Source organism: Rhinolophus sinicus, linkage group LG02 (genome assembly GCF_036562045.2).
Source record: "Rhinolophus sinicus isolate RSC01 linkage group LG02, ASM3656204v1, whole genome shotgun sequence".
Lineage (NCBI taxonomy): Eukaryota > Metazoa > Chordata > Mammalia > Chiroptera > Rhinolophidae > Rhinolophus > Rhinolophus sinicus.
In genome coordinates this window covers 153177816-153200573 of record NC_133752.1, presented here as the reverse complement: position 1 = coordinate 153200573, position 22758 = coordinate 153177816, and the positions used below count along the sequence as shown (strand labels likewise).

Sequence of the window (22758 nt, the reverse complement as noted above, 5' to 3'; positions counted from 1 at the left end):
GCCCTGGGATGGGGGGCTCAGTGTGGGGCTGGGACCCCTCACTCCTCTGGAGAGACTTCCACAGTTAAGTTATCTCTTCTGATTCCTAATTGCCACACTGTTGGACACAGGACCAGCCTGTTCTGCTTTTCTGCCCCTCCTACCAGTCTCATCATAGCATCTTCTTTACATCCTTAGTTATAGGACTTACGTTCAGCTAGTCTTCAGGTGGTTCTCAATGATGGTTGTTCTATAATTTAGTTATAATATTGATGTGGTCATGGGAGGATGCGAGCACAGAGTTTACCTACTCCACCATCTTGACCGGAAGTCAAAACCCATGTTCTTTATTCTTATTTTGGGTTTCCTTCATTTTTGTCTCCCTAATAATAATAATAGTGGGGGTGGGGGTGGTAGTAATAGTAATAGCTATGTTCAATATCCTGTCTGTAAGAAATTAAAAAATACTATGTACTATATTGAGAATATTTTGAGCACAAAAAGGTTAAGTAACCTTTCTAAAATTGGTATAAAGTTTGTATAAAAACTCATTGTCTCAGAGCACTTTATTTCTTGAAAATTTCCAATAACTGATGGGAGGAGGATTTTGTAAGGTGTTGTTTATTATCTGTAGTCAGTTTGAAACTTGTTTTTGTGCCATTGTTTTAAATGAGTCATTGTTCTTTTCATTTTGTTTTGGAAACATCTCTGCATCCTTGTTTTCATGCCACAAAGAGCAACCATTCTTATAAACTGCTTCTTGAGTTAAAGGAGAGAAAGTATTAACTATATAAAACATTAACCAACTGATAGGAATCATCACAGTCCTTTCCTTTGCTTGGAACTAAATGCTCTGATTTGGTTTTTTTTCCTCTTTGAATGAAGTTGCAAACCTGAATTCCCAGAGAAGTGGTCTGAGAATATTATGGCCAAGAGATACATGGGATATAACAGCCCCATGAAGGATTACAGTTGATGACAGGACTCTCATGCTACAAACCCTGAGCAGCTGAAAAGCTAAAAATAACTCAGGGCAGTTCTTAGACTAGAAACAGAAACCTTCCCTGAAAATTGAAGAGCTTTCTGGGAATGGCGGGTTATAATTTTAAGGGAGTCTGCACAAGAAGAATTATATAGGAATCTGGTAAAGAGCTTAAAACCTGTTGCCTTAGTTATACCCTCAGTTGTCCCTTATATGTCTTTTTCAGCTCAACAGTCTGAATAGCTATAGCTTGAAGCTCCTTTTTCCATTCTGTCTCAGGTTATAGTCACCTTCTGTGAGATTGGTTCTTTATTCAAAAGCATAAAATTTCAGGGACTAGTTAACCTGGGTCACATGGGACACAGGTGACTGAGAAAAGGGGGACAGTTCACAGCTATGGATTTGGTGAATGGGAACTACTAGTAAATATTTTTGAGTCATAACCAGTTAGTTTTCCAAGAACTGAGAATAGATATGCAAAGATAGTTGAGATGTGGTTAAAGGAAACAGAAGGGTAGGTGCAAGGGAAACTGGTTATGAAGTCAAGCTAAAATTATTGTTCCATAAGACTAAGCATCTTAAAGTTGTAGATAGAATATTCTGGAAGTCCATTAAGTCGTGAAGGATCTGGCTGTAGCAATATTATTTTGATTCTAATTGATTTCTAGAATAGAATATTGGGAGCTATTTCTTAAAGGCACAAAAATGTAATTCAGGACAGCCATCTTGCCTAGGTGGTAAACATACAGAACATTCTTTCTTAAGAGGTGGTACAAACTGAAAATGTTCATAGGTTTAAAAAAGTTTTAGGTAACTGGTTGGATGTTAAATCTGTAATGGGATATTGAAGCAAAGCAAGGCACTTTGGGGACATTGAAGCCTTAAGTGGTTAGCTTCCAGTAGGATAGCCGTTTTCTCTCACAAATGTCCTGTTGTACCTACCACTTGTCTTGTTTTGTCACATCTATCACTTTGATCGTTCCTAAGACTTTATTGGGAATATCTTACAGTTTAATCTCACCCACATTTCTTTCACCAGTGTTACCTCAGCCAGAGGAGAACAGTGCAAACATGATGGCTTCTTCTAGAAAAGGAAAAGTATGAAAACAACCACTAAAGGCATTTTCGCATTTTTCCTTTTTTGACGTTCTTTTACTTGTTCTCCTTCTTTTTTTGAAGATCATCTTTAAGGAAGGCTAAACTGAGGTTTTGAAATGGTGGAAAGCCCATGGGAACATAGGAAAGCAAAAAAAGTTTGAAATCATGCACATTGAAAACCGCAGTTCCAACTCTAACTGTGGATTTGAGAAAAAGGTTCACTCAGAGTCCCTCTTCTATGAGAAGGTTCCTAACTAAGCTTATTATCTACCCTGGATTCTTAACTGCTTTTAAGCAAGTTTTATTTTAAAGGTCATTTCAAAGTTTTATTTTCGTGTTTCCTATAGCCCAGTTCAGAAAATTTAAGAATATAATATTTAAAATCATATGAGAACTCCACTTGATAAAACTATTGCTTCCTTGGCATGGGTTAGAGGAACATATTTAACAGTAATTATGCTTGAGGCATTATACCTTCACTCTCACTTGGGATTTAAAATGCGATGTTCTAATAACAGAACTCTAAAGTTTATTTTAACACAGGCAAAGGGAAACAAAGGCAAAATGCATATATCGAATCAGGAGGCTGTTGGCCTGTGAACATTCCCTCTAATTATATTTATAAGTGAATTGTATCTATCCCTAATGAGAAATGACTGAAAATCACAAGTTCAGCTATTTGAAAACTAGTTATAGCCATTTATCAATATAAAATAACAAGACTATTGTTTTTTACAAATTTGTACATCAGTTTTTTACTTGCAACAGAAATCATTTACAAAATAAATAAATAGTAGGTTCTAAATCTAAAGAAATACCATGTTTCCCTGAAAATAAGACCTAGCCAGACAATTAGCTTGAATGCATCTTTTGGAGCAAACATTAATATAAGACCCGGTCTCATTTTACTATAAGACCGGGTCTTATATAATATTATAGTAAAATAAGACCTGGTGTTCTATTAGTTTTTGCTCCAAAAGACACATTAGAGCTGATTGTCCAGCTAGTCCTTATTTTCTGGGAAACAGGGTGTAAGTCACAAGATACAACTGATATTTGGTAGTTACACAGGTGCCATATAGACTATAATGGAAAGTCCACCCACTTCCCTCATTTGCTTGTGTGGTCTTTGGAATCTCATGAGTAAAACACAAGAAAATCTACTGGAAAAGGATTACATAATAAGATAGTTTGGTTAAATCAAGAATAGTAATGGGGGAACATTTTCTCAGTCCCTTGAGACTGCTTCCTGGCAATTGTCGACAGTTTGGCTCAAATAAACTCTTATAAGCTTTAAAACAAAAAAGAAAGAATAGTAATGGGCACTTCACAAAAGCAGTAATTCAATTAGGCAGTACCCATAAAAATGTTAGAACTCTCTAGTTAAAAAGTGCACACACACAAAAAAAATGACTCAAAAGGGAAAAGGAAAATGACTGAAATGGTAGAAGAAGGCATTTTCATACTCTGCTGGTAAAGTGTTCATTTTTATAAATATTTTGGATGACAGTTTAGCAACCTACATATCAGAAACTTCTAAAAAGACCATGCTAGTTAAAATCTGCTTCTAGCATTTAGCCTAAGGGAATAGCAATTGAACATGTGCACCAATACATATGTACAAGGATGCTCATTGCAGCCGTGTTTATAAAAGCAACAAATTGGAAACAACTTATGTGTTCATCAGTGGAGAAACTGTTTAACTAAATTATATTGCAGCTATTAAACATGATGATGCAGGGCTTTATATCAAGCTAGAAAAATGTCTGTGATGGATGTTTATAAAACAGTACGTATAGTATGGTACCATTTTGGTTGATGTGCATGCATACGCGTGTGAAATCCTAAAAAGATGTAATCCAAAATATTAAGAAGCTCTGCTCATCTCTAGGAAATGGATTACACATGACTTATTTTTTTCTTTATATTTTTCTGTTTCTTCAGAATTTGTTTGGATTGTGCATATATTTTTGATCATGGGGGAGGGGCGCTAAATTTATTCTAAGAAAAAGTAAACCAAGCTCCTACTACATGCAAAGGGTCAGCAGAGAATTCAGGGTGAGCAAGACCTCGCCACTGGCCCTCAGAAATTAATAGTGTGGTTAATAGAGTGGGGAAGGAGACAGTGGGATTTGTACAAAAATTGTTCTGGGTCACTCCTGAGTTCATCTTGATCGTCATAGTGTCACCACCAGGGGATGTTCTTGGAACATCCTGACACACTTGACTCTGTAACATGTTTGGAGTCCTCGTTTCTGGAGGCACCTCCTCCTTGAACCCACCACACTTCTTCCCTCTTAACACATTCCTGAATGCTGGGGTCCAGTCAAAAATGCGCTGGTGCATCAGCCACAGTGTGCCATTCACTGAGCTGACTTCCTGTGTGGCTCCCTGTGTGTCCGTGTGCTTCTCCTTATCCCTGTTACTAATATCTAACGTCTTTTTTGCTTTAGTATGATGAATATTTTGTATTCTCTCTTTCTATTTTTTTTATTATATTACTTTTATAATAACATTCAGTTTTATCAGAACAACCCACAATCATTCAGCCTTCTTGTATGTCCTGATAATAAGTTGTTTACTCAATGAGACAGAGAATGATTAATATATATTAGATTTTTTTAGCAAACATCTATTAAATGAGATTACCAAAAATTGATATATTATTTACAATATTCACAATAGGATTTTTGGCAAATTCTCCCTTGTAGGTTTTTTAAATTTTATTTTATTTTATTTTTTTTAAAGGTTGAGTTGATATGGTTTACTTAACATAATGACTTATTCCTCTTAGGGCCAATATCTAACTTCTAACTGCCCTTTTCCCACCCTTGCTTCTCATAGTACTAGTCCTTCCACGTTCAGCATTTAGCCTTTTGTACCTGCAGTTCTTGGCATTTTTCCTTGAACTGTCTCACTATCAAGTGTTCTTATAGGCTGAGGAGGTGATCAAAACATAAGGAATAAAATTTGACCAGGTCTCTCCTGTTTCTGCAGTAATTTTGCACAGTTGTATAAAGGAAAAAAAAGTTTCACTACTGTGCCTTGAATCTGCCTGAACTCTGCTACAGTTAAGGAAAACACTTCGAACTATATTTCATTCATAGCTACATGGCATGTAAATAAAATTTCATTATTTTCCATTTGAGATTTAAATATTTACAAAAAGGCTTTTGCTTTTCAACTTTTGTTTCCCTAGAACTAGCTATGTGCATGGATTCAGGGTTTAATGAGAAATAGAAAATCCTATATTTTCGCTTTAGTCCTCTGCTCTGATTAGCTTGTTTTCTTTCTGCTGTGCTTCTTAGAATTAATTATTTTGTTTTGCTGGTCTTAAAGACTGCAGAGAGCCACATGTTTGTTACAAACATTCACATATCAATTGCTCTTTAATTATGTTTTGATATTGTTTTTCATAGTGTAATTCATCGACTATTATTGTTAGATGGTACACCTTTGTTGCATCCTGCTTTGTGTAGAGGTCAGGACCATTACCCCAAAAAAGTCTGGAATGTTCTCCAATCTCTTAGTCAATGACAACCATAGCAGGGTAGGAATAGCCTATTTGGAAATTCTAGAGATACAGTTAGATAATATAACCTGCTGCCCAAGGCAAGTCCAGCACCCTCACACATAAACACAAGTTTGAGCAAAGATCCCAGTCTGACTGCTTTGTATCCAGACCCTGCACAACTGATTAAAAGCCAACATTTTAAACGCCCGGAGTAGAGGCCTCTGTTGTGACACGGGACTTCCGATCCTGGTTTTGCAGAGTGTTCTATGAGACACTTGAGGAATGTGGGCCAATGTTAAGCAGCAGGTCATTTCATGGACTCACCAAGTGCTGATGCCAAGGACTTCAATAGTGGGCTCCTCACCTATCACCGACCCAGATGCCACAGAACAGTGGCACTCAGGCAGCTGTTTCCCCAGGTCCTCTTACTCCATCCCTTCTTTGCCCAGAAGACAGACCTCACCCTCATGTAATCATCATGTGACCCTTCGTATTCCTGAAGAATAGCATCTTATTCAAGGAGGAGTCCAGTGCCTTCTTTCATTCAGAGACAGCTTATGAGACATTTTCCTACCAAATGATTACTGGAAAATGCTCATCTTTGGACTTGTCTTTCTGTCCACTGTGATAGTCTTTCTCAAGCACGTGTCCTATAGTACAGAGATTCCAACTGCTCTGGGGCCAGAACTGGTACATACCCACATATACTTCCTAGCTAATAGCAAACAGTCATCTTTTTTCATGTTCTCAAACTCACAGCTCTAGCTTGAAAGCACTGGGCGGAATAATTTTGCTGCTTGCATTTTTTATCCTGATTTGGATAAGGAGGATCCTGCTCTGTTAGCTCTTTTGTTGAAGAAGCTGCCCACAAATAAAAGGAGGAGAGGAACCAGCTGAGAGGAGGGAGGCCTGGAAAACATCACTTGGGTAAATCACACACGATCTCCCTTCTACACTGCTCAGCCAAGCTCTTCTTTCTCAGCTCTCCCCTCGCTCATACCAAGCATGTCTCCTCTTTATCCCCAGTGCGAAATATCAGTGCCAACAGCCAAAGACAGAAGTGGTCAGGTCACTATTCTGCAATGGTTGGCAATGTTGTTTTGCTTTATTTTGATACAATGAACATAGCTAGTCCTTTTAACCACAGCAGCCTTTAACTTTTAGTATAGTGTTAGGTGAGGTTGCTACAAATGAATAAATAAATGCTAGGTTGGTGGAATCTAGTCTCCTTGGGACCAGAGAGGGCAATTGGTGTGAACAGATGTAATGTATTATAGATTTCAAACTGTAATTAGAAATTTGCTTGCTATTGTTTTCCAGAAAGGAAGAAGTATTAACAGCTCGAGACTCTGTTGACTTCCTTGGCATTGAAGACATTTGCCTAAGGTCTCAGGGTAACAATTAGGGAGTTACCCCAATGAATTTACGAATTAATAGATTTTCTAGCCAGAAAGTCAGTAACCATACATATGCTGTGATCTCTAAAGTGATTTTACCTGATAAAATTTTAAACCTCTTCAAGTACTTTTTAAGTTTAATCTGCTGAATAGAAAAAGTTGGGTTTCATAGTTGTTTTTCTTTGTTTAAATTTTATCTTGGTGCCATTTGACTTGGTAGACAAGACTAAAGATCAAATTTTTGGTGGGGGGTTAAATGACTTAACGTGTGATTTTTATTTCATATCACAGAAATACTAATTAAATACCCAGTAGTCAGGCTGATGCCAAGCAGTAAAAGAAAAATTCTCTAAAGAGGTTAAGAGCAGAGTTTCTCAGATATTTAGTGTATCTAAGAATTAACTGCAGAATTTGTTTAAAATGCTGATTTTTTTCATGCTAAACCCTAGATTTTAATTTAGTAGGACTGGGATGGAGTCTAGAAATCTGCAAATTATTGACCAACTCAGTGACTGATATAAGATAAAGAGATTTCTGTGGAATTAAGCATGCTCTTATTTCTTGAACTGGATAAATGGATGATGGATGATGAATAAATGGACGATGGGTGGCACAGAATGAACATTATTAGGAGAATCAAAGTAGAGGCAAGAAGAAGCCAAGGTGTTTTATCCTAGCTTAACAGGTTCAAATTAGAAAAGCCCTTCAGTATCACCCTACAAAACCTGGGGATTAGAATCTTGAAACCTTCCTGGTTTCAGAATAGAGGAATGATAATAAGAGAGTGATTTTTAAAAGAATGTTGCTTTGATGGGGTGAGTTGTAAAGCTAGACAGCCGGGGTAGAAGGTTTAGAGTGAGGTGATAAATATGAGCATCAAGGAGGAAGGAGGTAATAACAACAGAAAATAAAATGTCAGAAGACATATTGGTAAAAATGTTGAACCTCCTTTCAGATACCTTCGGATAGGAAGTTAATGTTAAATGCATTAAAAATACTCGTTACAAACATAATAATAACAGCAACAACAATAAAAATAACAAGAATAAAATAAAATTCAACAGGTTTTTCAGGTGTTTACTTGAATGATTCTTGAAACTCCATAGGAGTTCAGCAGCAGCTTGTATTGCCTTCTTTTAATGGGGTTTTGAGAGTAAAATTTTTAAAGATCAAATTTTGAGTAAACTGAGAGAAGGCGTAAAGAGGCCAGGACTTGAATAATTCACCTCTGAATAATCAGTCATTTAAAGATAAACTGTATTTATCCTGAGAAATTATTAAAACTTCATATAACGCAAAAGCAAAATTTTAGGAGAGGACTTTTTTTTCTTAAGTTTTCTATTATTTTGATGTCCTGTTGGGTGAGTTGGGCCTGTAGTGGGACTTATTACTGAAAAATCCAGCCTTTTTTCCATTTTTTATAAACATAACAGTTTTATCCATAAACTAGCCTTTTTTATTTAGACTGATTCCCTTGTTTGTTACATATTCTTTCCAACCCAGCATTTAGTTTCTCCCTTCTTCCCAATTGCCTGGTAGAATGTTTTCCGCCAAGAGATAGGAAACCTGGATTTCACAGCAGTAGAAAATTGGCACCCTTTTCCCTGACATTGCATTCTAATAATACCATATCAGAATTTGACCTAGTTATTTCTCACAGACAACTGTTGCCAAGTCTGTAGGGGTTTTCCTCCAAAGGGCCATTATGTTCTATCACACGAGAGAGATGTGCGTGCAGACCAGATTAGCGTAGAGTTAGCTGCCAATCTGTGCCCCTGAGCAATGGCCATGCAAGGAAGACTGCCTGGAGTCCTAAGAAAATGTGGTTCTCATTTCAGGCCTAATTCTTCAGAACTTAACTTCAATGAGCTCCTGCTGGATGCCACCAAAGGCAACATAATGTGGGCAAGAGAGAACAATTTGTTTTTATACACTTTACAGATGTCTGCAACGATAACCCGGTTTTTGTGGCTATAGTCCACCCTATCTCACCTCCTCCTCACCATTCTGAGAAACTATTCATTTTTCTTTTTACTCTACACAGAATTTTCCTCTAGCAGCTGCCTAGGGTGGCACCAATAGTAACATCTTCATTGAAAGGAAGAGAAATTGAAGAGACCTCAAGGACTCTGGCTGATAGGAAGAAGACAGGACTGAGCATTTTTGTATAGCTTTTTAATACTCTTAAAGAAAGTTTGTTGGTTTTAAATTGCAAATAAAAGAATTGGGTAGCGGCATCAGCCTAAGACGTTGATGTGTCTGTTTTCCTGGCCCCACAGTGCCCTGGCTAGGAAAGGTCTCCAGGCAAAGTCACACTGTCTGTGGTTAGAGCCTGTGGTTAAATGAGGCTGAGATGAAGGTGTATTGAGTTAGGTTACATCAGTGGCATGCATTCTGCAGGTGGAGTACCCTGCTAAATGGGGGGAGCGTCAACTACTAATAAACCTTCACAGGCTCCCTGCTGGAAAAGAGGAAAGGAATCACAAGTGTCAGGTTGTATATGTTTAGCAAAAGATACATCTCCAAAGTGGGAAGAAAAAGAGGAAGTGGTGGTATAAATTAGGTTATTTTTGTATTAATTGATGCTGACTGCAGAGAAGAATTAATCACATTGAATGATTAAGTGCTTCCACCAAATGACTGCAAAATGCAATCTCCCCATGAGCTTTTAATTAAAAAACTGAAAATATTAAAAATATTACTTAGTTGAAAAGCAGTTTGATTCTTAAACAACAAAATTTACATAAGTATCCTGACAAACTATGTGAGAAAACAAACTCAAGTCTTTTGAAACAATTCTTTTCAAATCCATATAGTCATAGAGATGTGTTCCATATAGTAATAGAGAATAGTACTGTGTTCATTTCCAAATAGACATGGTTTTCAATTGTATTAGGTCTGTGTTTTGCCATTATTTCTTTGTTTTTTAACCCATCAGGCTTTTGAGATCTAAATGAAAGTCTCATTTATTTTGTTGTCGTTGCTATTTTTTTTCTCCCTAGGAATGAGGGGGTATCTTTTGTGAAATTTGGAACAAATACCAAAGACCATTGTAGCTTTTGTATATAGTGAAGCATTTGTTTAAGGTTATCAAATGATACCTTCGATAAAGTGGTGAGGTCCAGAGAAAAGTCAGGAAAGATGATGAAAAAGTTAGAAAATAAGACAAAGGAAGGATGAGGTTTTCATCAACACTGCTTTGTTTTAGGAGATTTTTCTTCTTGTTAAATGAACTTCAGTCCTGTGGATCGGCATCTCTGGTTACTGTGTTTATTTCCAAACCGGATACTCCTTTTGCTGTTTGAGGTGGGAATAATTTTGGGATGATTGTGTCGCATATATACTGCTGGTATTTTCCCAGGCACTCGTAGAATAATGCGAAACTGCTCAATTCACGGCGTTCCTTTCACCAAGAACAGACTATGCTTGCGAAGATCGTGGGGACAGTGACCTTTGTCAAGTAACTAGTAATGGATGTATTTCTCTTTTTCTGTAAATACATCGATGTACCCACTAAAGCTAGAAAATAAACACTTATAAATTGGCATTTTTCTTTCAAAAATTATATTTAAATTTGTTTTTCCATTGCACACAGGAAGAATTTAATGGAAAATTTGACTCCCTCTTCTTTAATGACGGCCACCGAAGAATTGACTTTGTTCTCGTGTATGAAGATGAAAGTAGGAAGAAGGAGACCAACAAAAAGGGTTCAAATGAAAAACAAAAGGTAAGCTTTTTTTATGCTGTGGGGACAGAGCCAGGAGTGCAGTTTCCAGGCTCTCGGCCTCACGTGGAAAGGTGCTGGCTCGGGTAGTAGATGGCCATCGGTTATGGCTAGTTGGCCGTCAGCTGTAGCCAGTTAGACAATTGGCCCCTGATATTGCTGCCGCGGCTGTGCTGGTTGGTGAGTCGAGGGGAGTTGAGGAGAGTCGTTGGTCGGTTGGCAGGAAAGTGGACAGCAGGTCGCACGTCATGTGAATCCAGTCTCCAGTGAGACTATAGTGGTATGACTCCTCTACCTATGGCTCCGTGGGTGTTCCTTTTTGGCCTAGCCACATCCTGCGTCCTTATGTGGGGAGCGGGAGCAGAGACCCCGCAGGCCGTCCTGCATGACATATGCTCTTTTTCTTTCTTTTTATTCTTTATAATATTGTGAAAAGTAAAAAGTGCTGTTTTTATGTAAGCAGTAAAGTGAAACTGGTGTTTGAAATATCATATACCATACATACCTTCATATTTTCTCTGTTCATCATTCCCTCAAGGCATGTTAACACATTTCTTTTATTTTTAATTTGAAATAGAAACTTCCACAGGCTCTTAACCTCAGTTGGTTTCACAGCTGAAGGCAGACTTTCTTCCAAGGAAAAGCACTACCTACAGAAGAGATTTATATTAAAAACACACGTGGCTGTTTGCAACTAGGTAGGAAAGGAAGGTAACAATTAATAATGACAGCAAGGGGAGTAACTAGCATTCTGTGTGTGCTCACTCACAGACGGTACATGCCTTTTACATGCATTTTCTCATTTAATCCCCATAACATGAGATGTATTTTATTATCATACCATTCTAGAGGACAGAATTGACCCTTAGAGAGTTTAAGTGATTGCTCTAGTATAAGAAATAGTGGAGCCGTCCTTCAAACTCTTGTCTTGAATCTAGAAACTGTCCTCTTGACCTCTCCCATTTTCTGTCACCTCCCTTCTGTCCTTGTCATCCATTGCCAATCAAGCTGCTCCTTCCTCCCTTTCCTTTGCTTCAAGCTCTTTCGGGTAACAGGACCATCGTTACCTCAAGAGGTTAAACTGTTTAGTAGGCTAGGGTTTTTACACCTGCCTGGATTTCCTTTCCCTGAACTCAAACTGTATTAAACTAGAACAGGAGAAAAAGAGAGCATACCTGTAAGTGTCACTTTTACCCACTGTGAAAATCACTTCTTCAATTCTTTGTTTCTGTTTTTTCCTCACATCTGTGCTATTACATACATACAGCTTTAATTGTCCCTAGCTGGACTCTCTCTGAAATATTCTTAAAATTATTGATTTGTGCCCATTTGTTCAAACCAAGTGAAACCTATTTAAAATGAAGTAATCAGTCCTGTTTTATTTTGATTTTTTGTTTGTATTTTGGAAAGGGTAAGTTTGGAGGTTTGTATTTACGTGGTGTCACAGGATGAGCCTTGGCTTTGGAACCTCACATTCAGATTCTAATTCTGCCACTGTATTACTTGGAGTAATTCTAGTTGATTTCACAGACTAGTCCCGAATGACAGAGGCTTAACAAAATCAAAGTGTATTTCTTGCTCGTGTCAAGCCCAATGTGGCATCCCTATTTGGCACAGTGGTTTGGAGGTACAGGTATAGCTCTGTTCCTTGCAGTCATTCAGGAACCCGACTGACACAGAGGTGTTGCCATATTCACAGGTAGTTTCTAACATCATCCTGGGCATCAACATAAATAGTAGCTAGGATAAGAGAGAGGATGGAGAAAGTACCCATGCTTCTTTACCTATTTGGCCTGGAAGTGACTACATCAGTTGTGTTCACATTCTATTGACCAGAACTCAGGCAGGTGGAAAGTGTACTTTCTTGCTGGACAGCCATTTCTCCGTAGGAACTCCACCCTGTGGAAGGGGAACAGGAGGTTTGTTGGATGCTGGCTTGTCTTTGCCACAGCTACTAACTGGCTGTGTGACTTCAGTGAATTTTCTTATCATCATATTTTATGATTATTTTTGAGATGCCTGTTATTTTTACATTTTGACATCTCTGATATCCGAGTACATCTCACAAATGGCGTGCCATAATTTCATTGGCTGAATTTTTTCTTATCGGTACCTAGAATATTGGCTCACCATGCAACCAATGGCATCTTAGATTCAGGAAAATGGGAATCCTGATACTTAGTCCGTAGGGTTGTGGTTTTTATTAAATACAATAGTATATAGAGATGTTATATAAATTTTCAACATATGTTAGATAGTAATGTTCATTCCTGTCACTTCCCATTTATTTGGGGTTTTCTTATAACCGTGCACTGGTATGAAAAGGCATGACTCTCCTATTATTGTATAGTTTTATCACTATTTCAGTAGCTTAGAGTACTTTATCATGTTCCTGTGGACACTAAGATATCTCCTTATGCAGTCATAGTCACCTTCATAAAATATTCATTAAGCATCCGAATGCCAGTGGAACTGGATGGAGTACTACATGAAGTAAGTTAAACAAATCTAACCCAGTAACGTATAAAGGAAGTAGTTCTAGTTTTAGACAAGAGCTTCACTGCCATGGTGAAGGAGCCCTACAGCTGCTTGCATTATTAATAAGTTCTACATTTGCTTTACACAGAAACATAGGTCCCAGGGTAACTCATATATCAGGAGAAAAAAAAAATCATTAACTTGGGCAATCCCTGAACTCATGGATTGACGTACCGTGATGTTGGTTTTTATAAGCCGTGCTTTGAAGTGTTTTGCATTTCTATTTGTACATAATTGCTTAAGTTAGACTCCAGCAGAATGCACAGCTCAGCTTTGGAATCACATTTTTATTAATTGGAAAAACTTTTGCAAGTTCTGTCATACTCCCTGCCAGTCCTCATATAGGATTTAGGACAACACCAAGGAAAAGCAATTTCAAAATGCTGTTTACTTTGAGAGGAAAAAAAAAAATGTCTGAACCATATTGATTTCCTAAAGCAACACCAAGGTTGACTTTGCCAGGAGCTGACCTAAAGACTACTGTTAAATACTTTTTTTAGAGATGATGGAGAAAGGTAGAAGTGATAGGGCCACACATATCAAAAACACAGAGGAGTTAAAAGGCTATGTCTTCCCAAAAGTAAAAGAGAAATTATTTTTCTAACCAAACCTCCAAATATCTTGTAACTTTATCGCTTTATATTAGTGAAAATACTTCATAAACCTCACACCTTCCTTTTAAAAGCATAAAAAATTTACATTTAGATTTTGCAAGGGGATGACTTTAAGTGGTTATAAACGCTCTTTTAGCCAGTAGTTCTTAACACAGAATCATTTCAATTTCTTTGTTTCTTACTGCAAGTAATAGGAAGATCAAACTCAAAATGGCTTACATGCTTAAAGAAAATAATAATTTTCTCATTTAAGAAGTAGCCTGGAGATAGGACCATTTCTTGGGTAGATAATTTATTGGCTTAATGAGGTCATCAGGAATCAAAGTTCATTTCGTCCGTCTGCCCTGCCATCCTCCAAATGTTGGCTATTCTTAAACTGGCTTCACTCTGTTATAAGATGGCTGCTACAATTCCAGGCATCCAGAGGCAAAGGGAGAGAATGCCCTTTCTCATGGCCCTTTTTTAAGGGGAAAGAAAACTCCCCTGGAAGGGCCCAAAACAGACATCCTTTCACAGTTCATTGTCTATCACAAATCTATCCCTAACCAACTCCTGGCAAGATGAATGGAGTCACCATCATTAGCATAGACTAATCAAGACTAGTCTTTCATCTCTTGAAACACCTGATCACTCAATATCTGAAAACTACTGTGCTTTTCTTAGTAATGAAGAAGTGGAGAATGACTGTTCACTAGGCAGCCAGCAGTGTCTGGCACAGTAAGTGATTAAATATATTTAAATATGTTTGATATATATTGTGAAGGACAAAAATGTTCTAAATAAAACAGATTCTCATATACTTTTCCAACTCCTCCTGCTCGATTTGGTTAGTAATGCTTCTTTCTTTCATTTCCTTTTTTTAGAACTGCTAGCAAATGGCAGAATTGATCTATTTGAATTTCATTTTGTCTGCCACTTGGCTTCCCTTCAAACAGATGTGTTTATGACCAAATAATGGTATAATTCAAATAATGGTAAAGAGTATGTGGGGGGTCTAGATAGCACAGAAACAGTACAAACAGTCCTGAATATGTGTTTTATTTATTTATGTTTTATCAGCAGAATCCATTCCTGAAAGTTGATGGAAAATTTATTTCTTTAAGTTGATAAAAAGTTTATATATGAAAGTGAAAATTTGTATTTCATGTCTGACCTTAAAAATTCTTTACTGTATGGCAGAAGGATTTGGCCCATAGAGATGAGACCATAGAAAAAGAGCTTTTTAAAAAATGAGTGATCAAACTAAATTATATCCACACTTTCAAATAATGTGAGATAACTGACTAATTGGTTAAAGATCCTGTTAGCTTTTAAAACTGTTACACATTGTTGTAGATGTGTAACCTTGAGGCTGGAACTGTTTGTATAGAAACTGGATGAGATCTCTTTGGAAATGTTTAAAAGTTCATCAGAAAGTTCTAGTATGATTAACACAGCACATCACTCCATTTATTGTGTCTTACATTCTTTAGTGAAGTTTTATAATGTCCATGAATATCTTGTACATTTTATTAATTATTAATGTTTTAAATTTTTGTTGTCAGAATTTTAAATTGCAGTTTGTGATTTATTGTGTGTTAAAAAGTCTATTGATTTTTATAAGTTCTATCTAAGAATCTTGATAAACTCTTTCTAGTTCTAGCAGTTTACAATATTTCAAGTTTGCTCCAAAAAAAAAGAAAAAAGATCATATTGTCTCTCTGCCATCTTTATACTTTTTTCTTGTCCAAGTGCAATGCCTAAGACATAGAACCAATAACACGTAGTAATCATCATTGTATTGTTCCTGATTTCAGTGGGACTGTTTCTAAAATTTCACCATTAAATATCACACTTGCTATAAGTTTTTAGTGGTATTCTTTTAAAAAGTTAAAGGAGTTCTCTTCAGTTATATATTGCTAAGAGTTTCTATAGTTGGATTTCAAATTTTATGAAATGATTTTTAAATTTTTTTGTATCGAGGTGATCACAGGGGTTGATTTCTCATTAAGTCTTATGTGCATTAAGAATATGGTTATTTCTGGCTAGTAAGACGATAACTAACAGTACAGATAATTCACAAATCATTATTGGACTCAACATGCAATGTACAGTCTTCATAGTCATTAGCTCTCTACTTATGCAAATACTATATTAGCATAGTTTATTAATTTATAATTCATTAAAAAGTATTTGAGCTCACTTACAAAAATATATCAAGAATAAAAATAATTAGATGAGGAAATCAGGGTAACAGAAATGTAAAGGCCAGAAAATAAAATGAAGCCATGTATTAGAGTAATAAACAAAATGATTTATTATTAACTATAAGGCCCTAATCAAAAGTTATGGTTTATTGGCAAGTTTGCCTCCTGGTTTCCTCATGGCCAACGAAAATAGGGAATGTCATCAGTAATACAGTCTAGTTTCAACCCAATAAAAACAAAACTGATTGTTCGAAAGAAATGTAATGTTCTGGTCTGAGGATCCCCTAGAAGAGATGTATCCCATGGATCCTCGTAAAGGGAAAGGCCTGATTGCATGGACTTAATATTGGCATACCTTCTCCAAATTGAAGAAATAAAGGGATGGCAGAGAGGAATAATGAAGAATCAGAACAGTATAAAACATTTCCTGGAAATGACACAGATAGTCCATGAATTGGAAACTTGAGGCTCATATTAGGATAGGTTAAGGAGATGAGGGCAGCCAGTGTTGGTTGGTTTCACCTTCTCAGATAACTTTTGGAAGGTGTTCTGTCTTTTGTTTTAGGAAATGAAATCAAGTCTAGTTTCAACTCTTTAATATTTTAGACAAAGGCAGGGAGCTCTTCTTTATATTTTTATCTCCTTCCTTTACACCCTACTTGTTTATACTAAGATTGTAGGTTAAAAGGAATAAATTCAATTAGAATCAGCAGTGTCAAATTACAGCTACAAAATGTGTTGCTGGTATAAGCATGTTTGGTTTTATTTTTGAGTTCTCAGGACAAGAGCAGTGAATCTAAATCTTCTTATTTCTAAAGTAGGAAGTGTCTTTGGACCCAATCCTTACCAACAAACAAACAAAGAGGACAGTGAAATCCTGCAAAGTAAAATGATTATCCCATTTCATCTCACAAAGATGTGGGGCAAGAAAACCCTTTTCCTGCTTAGCCCTTCTGAGATCTGTCCTTAGGTTTGAATGAAGAAGCTGTCATTTGCCCTGGTCCCAAAAGTCGCCTGTGTCTCACTTTTTTAAAGGGTTATCTATAGAAGGGTGAAGGGCTCTGAAAAACCAGCTATACTGAATTCTCAAATGGAACAGTCTTGAGTGGGATAAATATTTTAAAAATAGCTGTTTAGATGCACAGGAAAGGTGTGTCATGAAAAACAATATTTTTTAAACTTATCTGATGTTAAGAGTCATCTGCTTTGTTTTTAAAAGTGGATTATTTCAGGCCTCATCCTGTACCCTACTGAGTCAGAATTTCCAGAAGAGAGGCCCAAGAATCTGCTTTTTAAGCAGTGCTCCAAGTTGTTCATTTAAGCAGAAAAGTTTGGAAAACACTGCCCTAAAATATTTACAGTGGTTATCTGAGCAGTGGGTGATAGGTGATATTTTTTTCCTTCTTGGAAAACTTCTGTTTCCTAAGTTACCATTTATTTATTTTTGTAATTACACCGAAAGTATTCATTTAAAAAAGAAAAGTTGGAAGTAAACTTAATCTAAACATTCACTTCCACTCTGTGCTTATCACTTGGATGCTCATCTGTTCTCTGTCCCCTAGTGAACACACTTTACCTTCTTGAGTAAATCCCTCATCAGATAGGTCCACTCACATTCAATGGTTTATCACCAACCCATGAATTAAAATTAAGTCTCGATTAAATAACTTATTCTCCTTACTAAACCTTCTTGAGCACATGATATACAACTAATAAATAGCACTTAGAGTAACTAGACAGTAATGTTTTGCACAAATGAAGTACCTTTGACTTATTTCTCATCCATCTTCATAGGCTTAACAAAGATTGGCAAGTTGAAAAATACAGTCACAGCACCATCAGTAATATGCTTAACAAAGCTGTAAGAATATTTGAAATTAATCTATGTGTGTATTTCATTAATCCTAACTGATTTGTGCTTTATTATCATCTCAGTGTATTCAGTAAATTTTACTTCTTAGACATGACAACCCCTGCTTTTTTATGCTGAAAAACCTGGTGACAAAGAAAAAGGCAGATTGGTGTTTAAAATCAGTATTATTATGGTGTAATTCGCCAGCAAGTCCTTCCCAACAATGACTTTATTAAGCCAAATGAGATGTGTAATCTAAGGTGCTTAGGGACAGAAAACTTCCTTAATTAAGCCAGTCTGTCCTTTGTGATTTTGATTGCTTTATTCTTTGCTTCTCTGACAGCTTTATTAACCTCTCAAAAGAGGTATGAATAAAATATCAGTTTCTGGAATGGCATAGATGCTCTTGTCCTTTTCACTTTGAACCCCCAGTACTATCTTCCACCAACAATAATAGAATCACATGCATCTTTTTGTGCTGTACATAGGTCCTCCTCAATGATTATAGTCACTTTGGCTTTACTAGAAATAGGGAGGGGGGAAAAAAAGAAGAAGAAGAAGAAGGTAGATCAAGGTTGCAATGCCCATGAATTTGCTCCCCTAGAGATAGATAATTTACAGCACAATGTAATGTATGACTGGGCATTTTTCAGAGCCAGTGAATCTGGTTTAATCATTTTGTGTTGCCAAATACACATCATAGACTACAGAACATAGTTTAGGTTCTTATATGTAAGGTTTTCCAACAAGGCACATAGATAATATTTAGTTAAAAATTCTGTGACCTCAGATAGTCATTTATTCAACAAATATTTATTGGGCAATGGCTATGTCAGGCAATATACAATAATAATTTTCTTTCATTTTAACATGGAAGACAACTCTACCCTAACTTTTTTAAATGTCAAGAACACTGTTATTTATCCAAGTGTAAATTGTAAGGAGAAGTAAAGATGATGGTTTCATATTAAACAGACCTAAGCAATCTTAAGAAAGCAGTCTTTTCCTGATATGCACCTGTTTGACAAATATAGCACTGTGCTAATTTAGCTACCCGATAAACCAAGAAAACTGGTGTGATCAATTTTTTAAATATTCCACTAGTTCTTTGTGAATTGCCTTGCCAAAGGAAAATAACAAGAACTATCTTATTTAAGTAACACCAGGGAGATATATTAACAGCATGTTTAAGCAAATAACAATGTCCTATCCTTGAGTCAACTGTTTAAGTATTTATAGTTATAGGGGGCATTATAAACCAACTTCAAGGTCTACCAATTATCTTGAGAGAAATCAGGTAAATATTTCAGGTGTTCTTTGTAAAGAACTAGATAAGAACTGAAATAGGATAAATTAGTGTAACTGTTCTGGAGGGCAGTGTGGCAATGTGTATTAAATAACTTAAAATTGCATATAGTCTTTGATTTATAATTCTGCTACTAGACTTTCTCCTGAGGAAGTAATAATGAATGCACAAAGAATGTTCTACAAGGATTTTCATAGTAATGAAATATTAGAAACAATCTAAATATCCAACAGTTTGATATTGGTTAAATAAATTACAGTACACGTCTCTGAGAGCATATTATCATGCCATTAAAATGAAATGGAAGAGAAGTACCCTGATTCCCCGAAAATAAGATCTAGCTGGACAATCAGCTCTAATGTGTCTTTTGGAGCAGAAATTAATATAAGACATGGTCTTATTTTAATATAAGACCGGGTATAATATATATAATATATATAATATAATGTAATATAATATAATAAATATAATATATAATATAATATAATATAATATAGTATACCGGGTATAATATAAAACCGGGTCTCATATTAATTTTTGCTCCAAAGGACTCATTAGAGCTGATGGTCCGGCTAGGTGTTATTTTTGGGGAAACACGGTAAAAGAGGAAAGAAGAAGCAGGGCTGTACTCATTTCCTGGACCTCTAATAAAATGGTGTCATTGGTGTCCCACTAGAGGGATTAAGGTGTCATTGGGTGCACAGTATGGAGGCCAAGTGGCAATTACCTATTTTTGTTCAGATGGTTGGTACTAAAAAAGACAGGTAGAGTGTCTACCCTGCAGGCTAGAGAAGATTTTTTTTTTTTTAAAGGAATAAGAGAAGTTGAGCATGTTTGAAGGGCACAATGCTGAGTAGTTTATAACCATAATCACATTTAATCGTTAAAAACGCTCCCAAGATGAAGATACTTCTTATCCCGTTTTTTGAGATGACGCCACTGATGCTGACAGAGTTTAAGTTATTTGGCCAATGTCACAGAGCTAGCAAATCGCAGGACCAGGATCTGCATTTTGACTCGTAATCTAACCTTTATGCCCAAGAGTAAAAGGAAAACCAAAACTGCAAGAACTAAAGGGGCAATGTGATCAACTAAAATCTGAGAGGAGAGAGTCCCATGAGGTAAGGAGAAGTTATAGCCTCCGTTTAGAAATTCCACAGAGGGGGAACCATGTCTAACTTAAACCACGCTGCATGTTACAGTCATGGTCCGTGAAGCTGATACAACCAAGACAGGAGTTGTTTGTTTGTTGTATTTGATGCCAGAACTGCCCTCTTGTGGGGCTGGTTCATTCCCAGCTCTCTGCAACCACCCCCTTGTGTCACCTAGTAATTCAGAGTCTATGGTCTGATGCCCTGAGCTGTCTGGTGCTGGTACACTCCAGAATTAAACTGGACCTTTCCTTCATCATATTCTGTAATGCCCATAAGTAAAAGTTCATGGAACATTTTGGGTGACTCAAGAAAAGGGAGCCCAGTTGCTACTCTGCAGTCATTTGTATTCCTCAACCCATTCCCACTTAACAGGCAGCCATCGATCCATCGTCCACTCCGTGTATTCATTCATTAGACATTTGTTGCATGTTTATTCTGTTCCAGGCATGTTTAGGCCTGTTCTAAGTGACAAGAATAGCAAGATTAAAAGACAAACATCTCTAGGTGCAGGGATGGTAACCGAAGAGCAGACAGGGCTGTGAAAGATTTAATACTCTGAAAGATGGGAAACATTTGAGGTGTTTGTTGGCTGAGTAAAAGCCATGAAGAAAAAAGAACAAAGCGAAGGTATTGCCGAAACAAGCTCAAGAAGAGATAGGAAAAGGATGCAATTTTTTTACACCAAGAAGAGAAATGTTCAGCTATTGGTAGGTAGGGTGAAAGACACCTGCAGGGTTTCACAGTGAGTGGCAGCTACTTTCTCTGTGACTAGGGAGGCAAGGTCATTTGTGAGTCTGCTGGTCTGGGAGTTAGGTATGAAGTATGAAAAGCACCTTGAAGCTTTGGAACAGCTCCCTGGGGGATGCGTACGGGTCAGGAAGGAGACAGCTGCACATCATGGCTGCCTAACTGTGACAGGAACTGTGAGTTTCTAACAAGGCCACTTAACATAGTTATGTGATTTCTTTTTACGAGCACTTAATTGTTCACATGCCCATTGGACCACTGGAGAAGCCCCAGACTGATTCTCCTTCCCTTAGAAGGATATTTGTCCATGAGAATTCAAATACTTGGGTCTGAGACTTCGCATCCTAATTGAAATTATTCCTGACTGACATAGAGGATACAGAAGACAGTCATGGGTCTGGCTTATGACCCGCTGGTGAGACAATCCAGGTTGCCCCTTGTACAGCCTCAGGATGAGTCATCTCCCCTGAAGGAGAGGAAGTCGGGGTGTCTGGTCTATTCAGAACCCCTGTTCCCTCCACTGGACAGTGATTTCGGTTTTAGGCTGATAGTTTTCCCTAGTTCGTGGCTTCTCTTCGGTCAGGATTCTTGCTGGCAAGTAACAGAAATGAGTTCTAATTTAAGCAGACAAGGAGTTTGGAGTGTAAGGGAGTTCACAGGTCCTAATGAAGTGTTGGGCAAACAAGCCTGAAGAGGAGGCAGCCAGTAGCAGCACCCCAAACCCACTCTAGGAGTGAAATATGGTTGCTCCCCTAAGCCCAGAGCTGCTGTTGGCACCGCCGACACCACTGACTGGCAGTGGTCCCCAAAAGCTGCCAAAACCTCTACCGTCTCTGAAACTGGCGTTCACTCTCACACCATGGGTGCTTGGCCTGACTTCTTTACATTGCTGCCTTCTGATTCAGAGTCCAGAGTGGGAGGTCTGATTAATAGGGCCAACTCGTGTGCCAATCATTGAACTTCACGGGAGACAAGAACGGGACTTCTGCATTTTTATCTACTGTAGTGGCTGTGGGCTCTGGCAGGAGTTGAAATGTTGGGTGGCCATAAAGAACGACAGATGTCCATTCCAGTGCCATGAAATAGATGAACAAATGTTTTAGTTCTTTTGCATTGGGAGAAAGTCTTAGGTCACTAGACACTGAGTTTCTCTGTAGTTCCTTTATAGTAGACTATTTTAAATTCTTCTTTGAATCCTCAGCACTTGGTGGGATGCTCTCGGGAAATGTTTGTAGAATGAATTAATGTGTTATCAAGTATATTTTTTCACCCACATATCCTCTGTGCCAAACGCTGTGTTGAGCATGGTCTGCAGGATCAAAAATGCTTTTAGGCAATAGTAAAGAAAGAAGCAATCAGGAACAAGGAGTGGACTACTGTGCAAGAATCAAAATAGAAGAATTAGGATCTAGAGGGAAATACTGCTTAGTTGGAAGCAGGGTGAGTGTGAATCAGCTTCTGAAGTTGAGGTTGGGGTTATGGCAGATTGAGGTAGAAAGGACTGAAAAACTTAGCCAGGTGCATTGCAGAAATGGCCGGGGTGAAAGGCAGGCAGAGTGGACAGTCGCCTGATGGGAGTGGAGTGGGAAAGCTCCCCTCCAGCTCTCCTCGCTCTCATCTGATTTGGGCATTTCTAGGCAAGTTGCTTATTCTTTCTGGGGAGAGTT

At 37.4% G+C, this 22758-nt stretch overlaps 1 protein-coding gene across 2 annotated transcripts in view; it reads left to right on the top strand.

Annotated features, from left to right (window-relative positions):
• Positions 1–22758, top strand: part of ANO6 (anoctamin 6) — a 177838-nt gene that overhangs the window by 100399 nt on the left and 54681 nt on the right. For both annotated transcript variants that reach the window (XM_019748415.2, XM_019748416.2), the window contains exon 3: positions 10566–10697. In XM_019748415.2, the coding sequence (XP_019603974.2) occupies positions 10566–10697 (132 nt within the window). The remainder of the gene's footprint in view (positions 1–10565; positions 10698–22758) is intronic.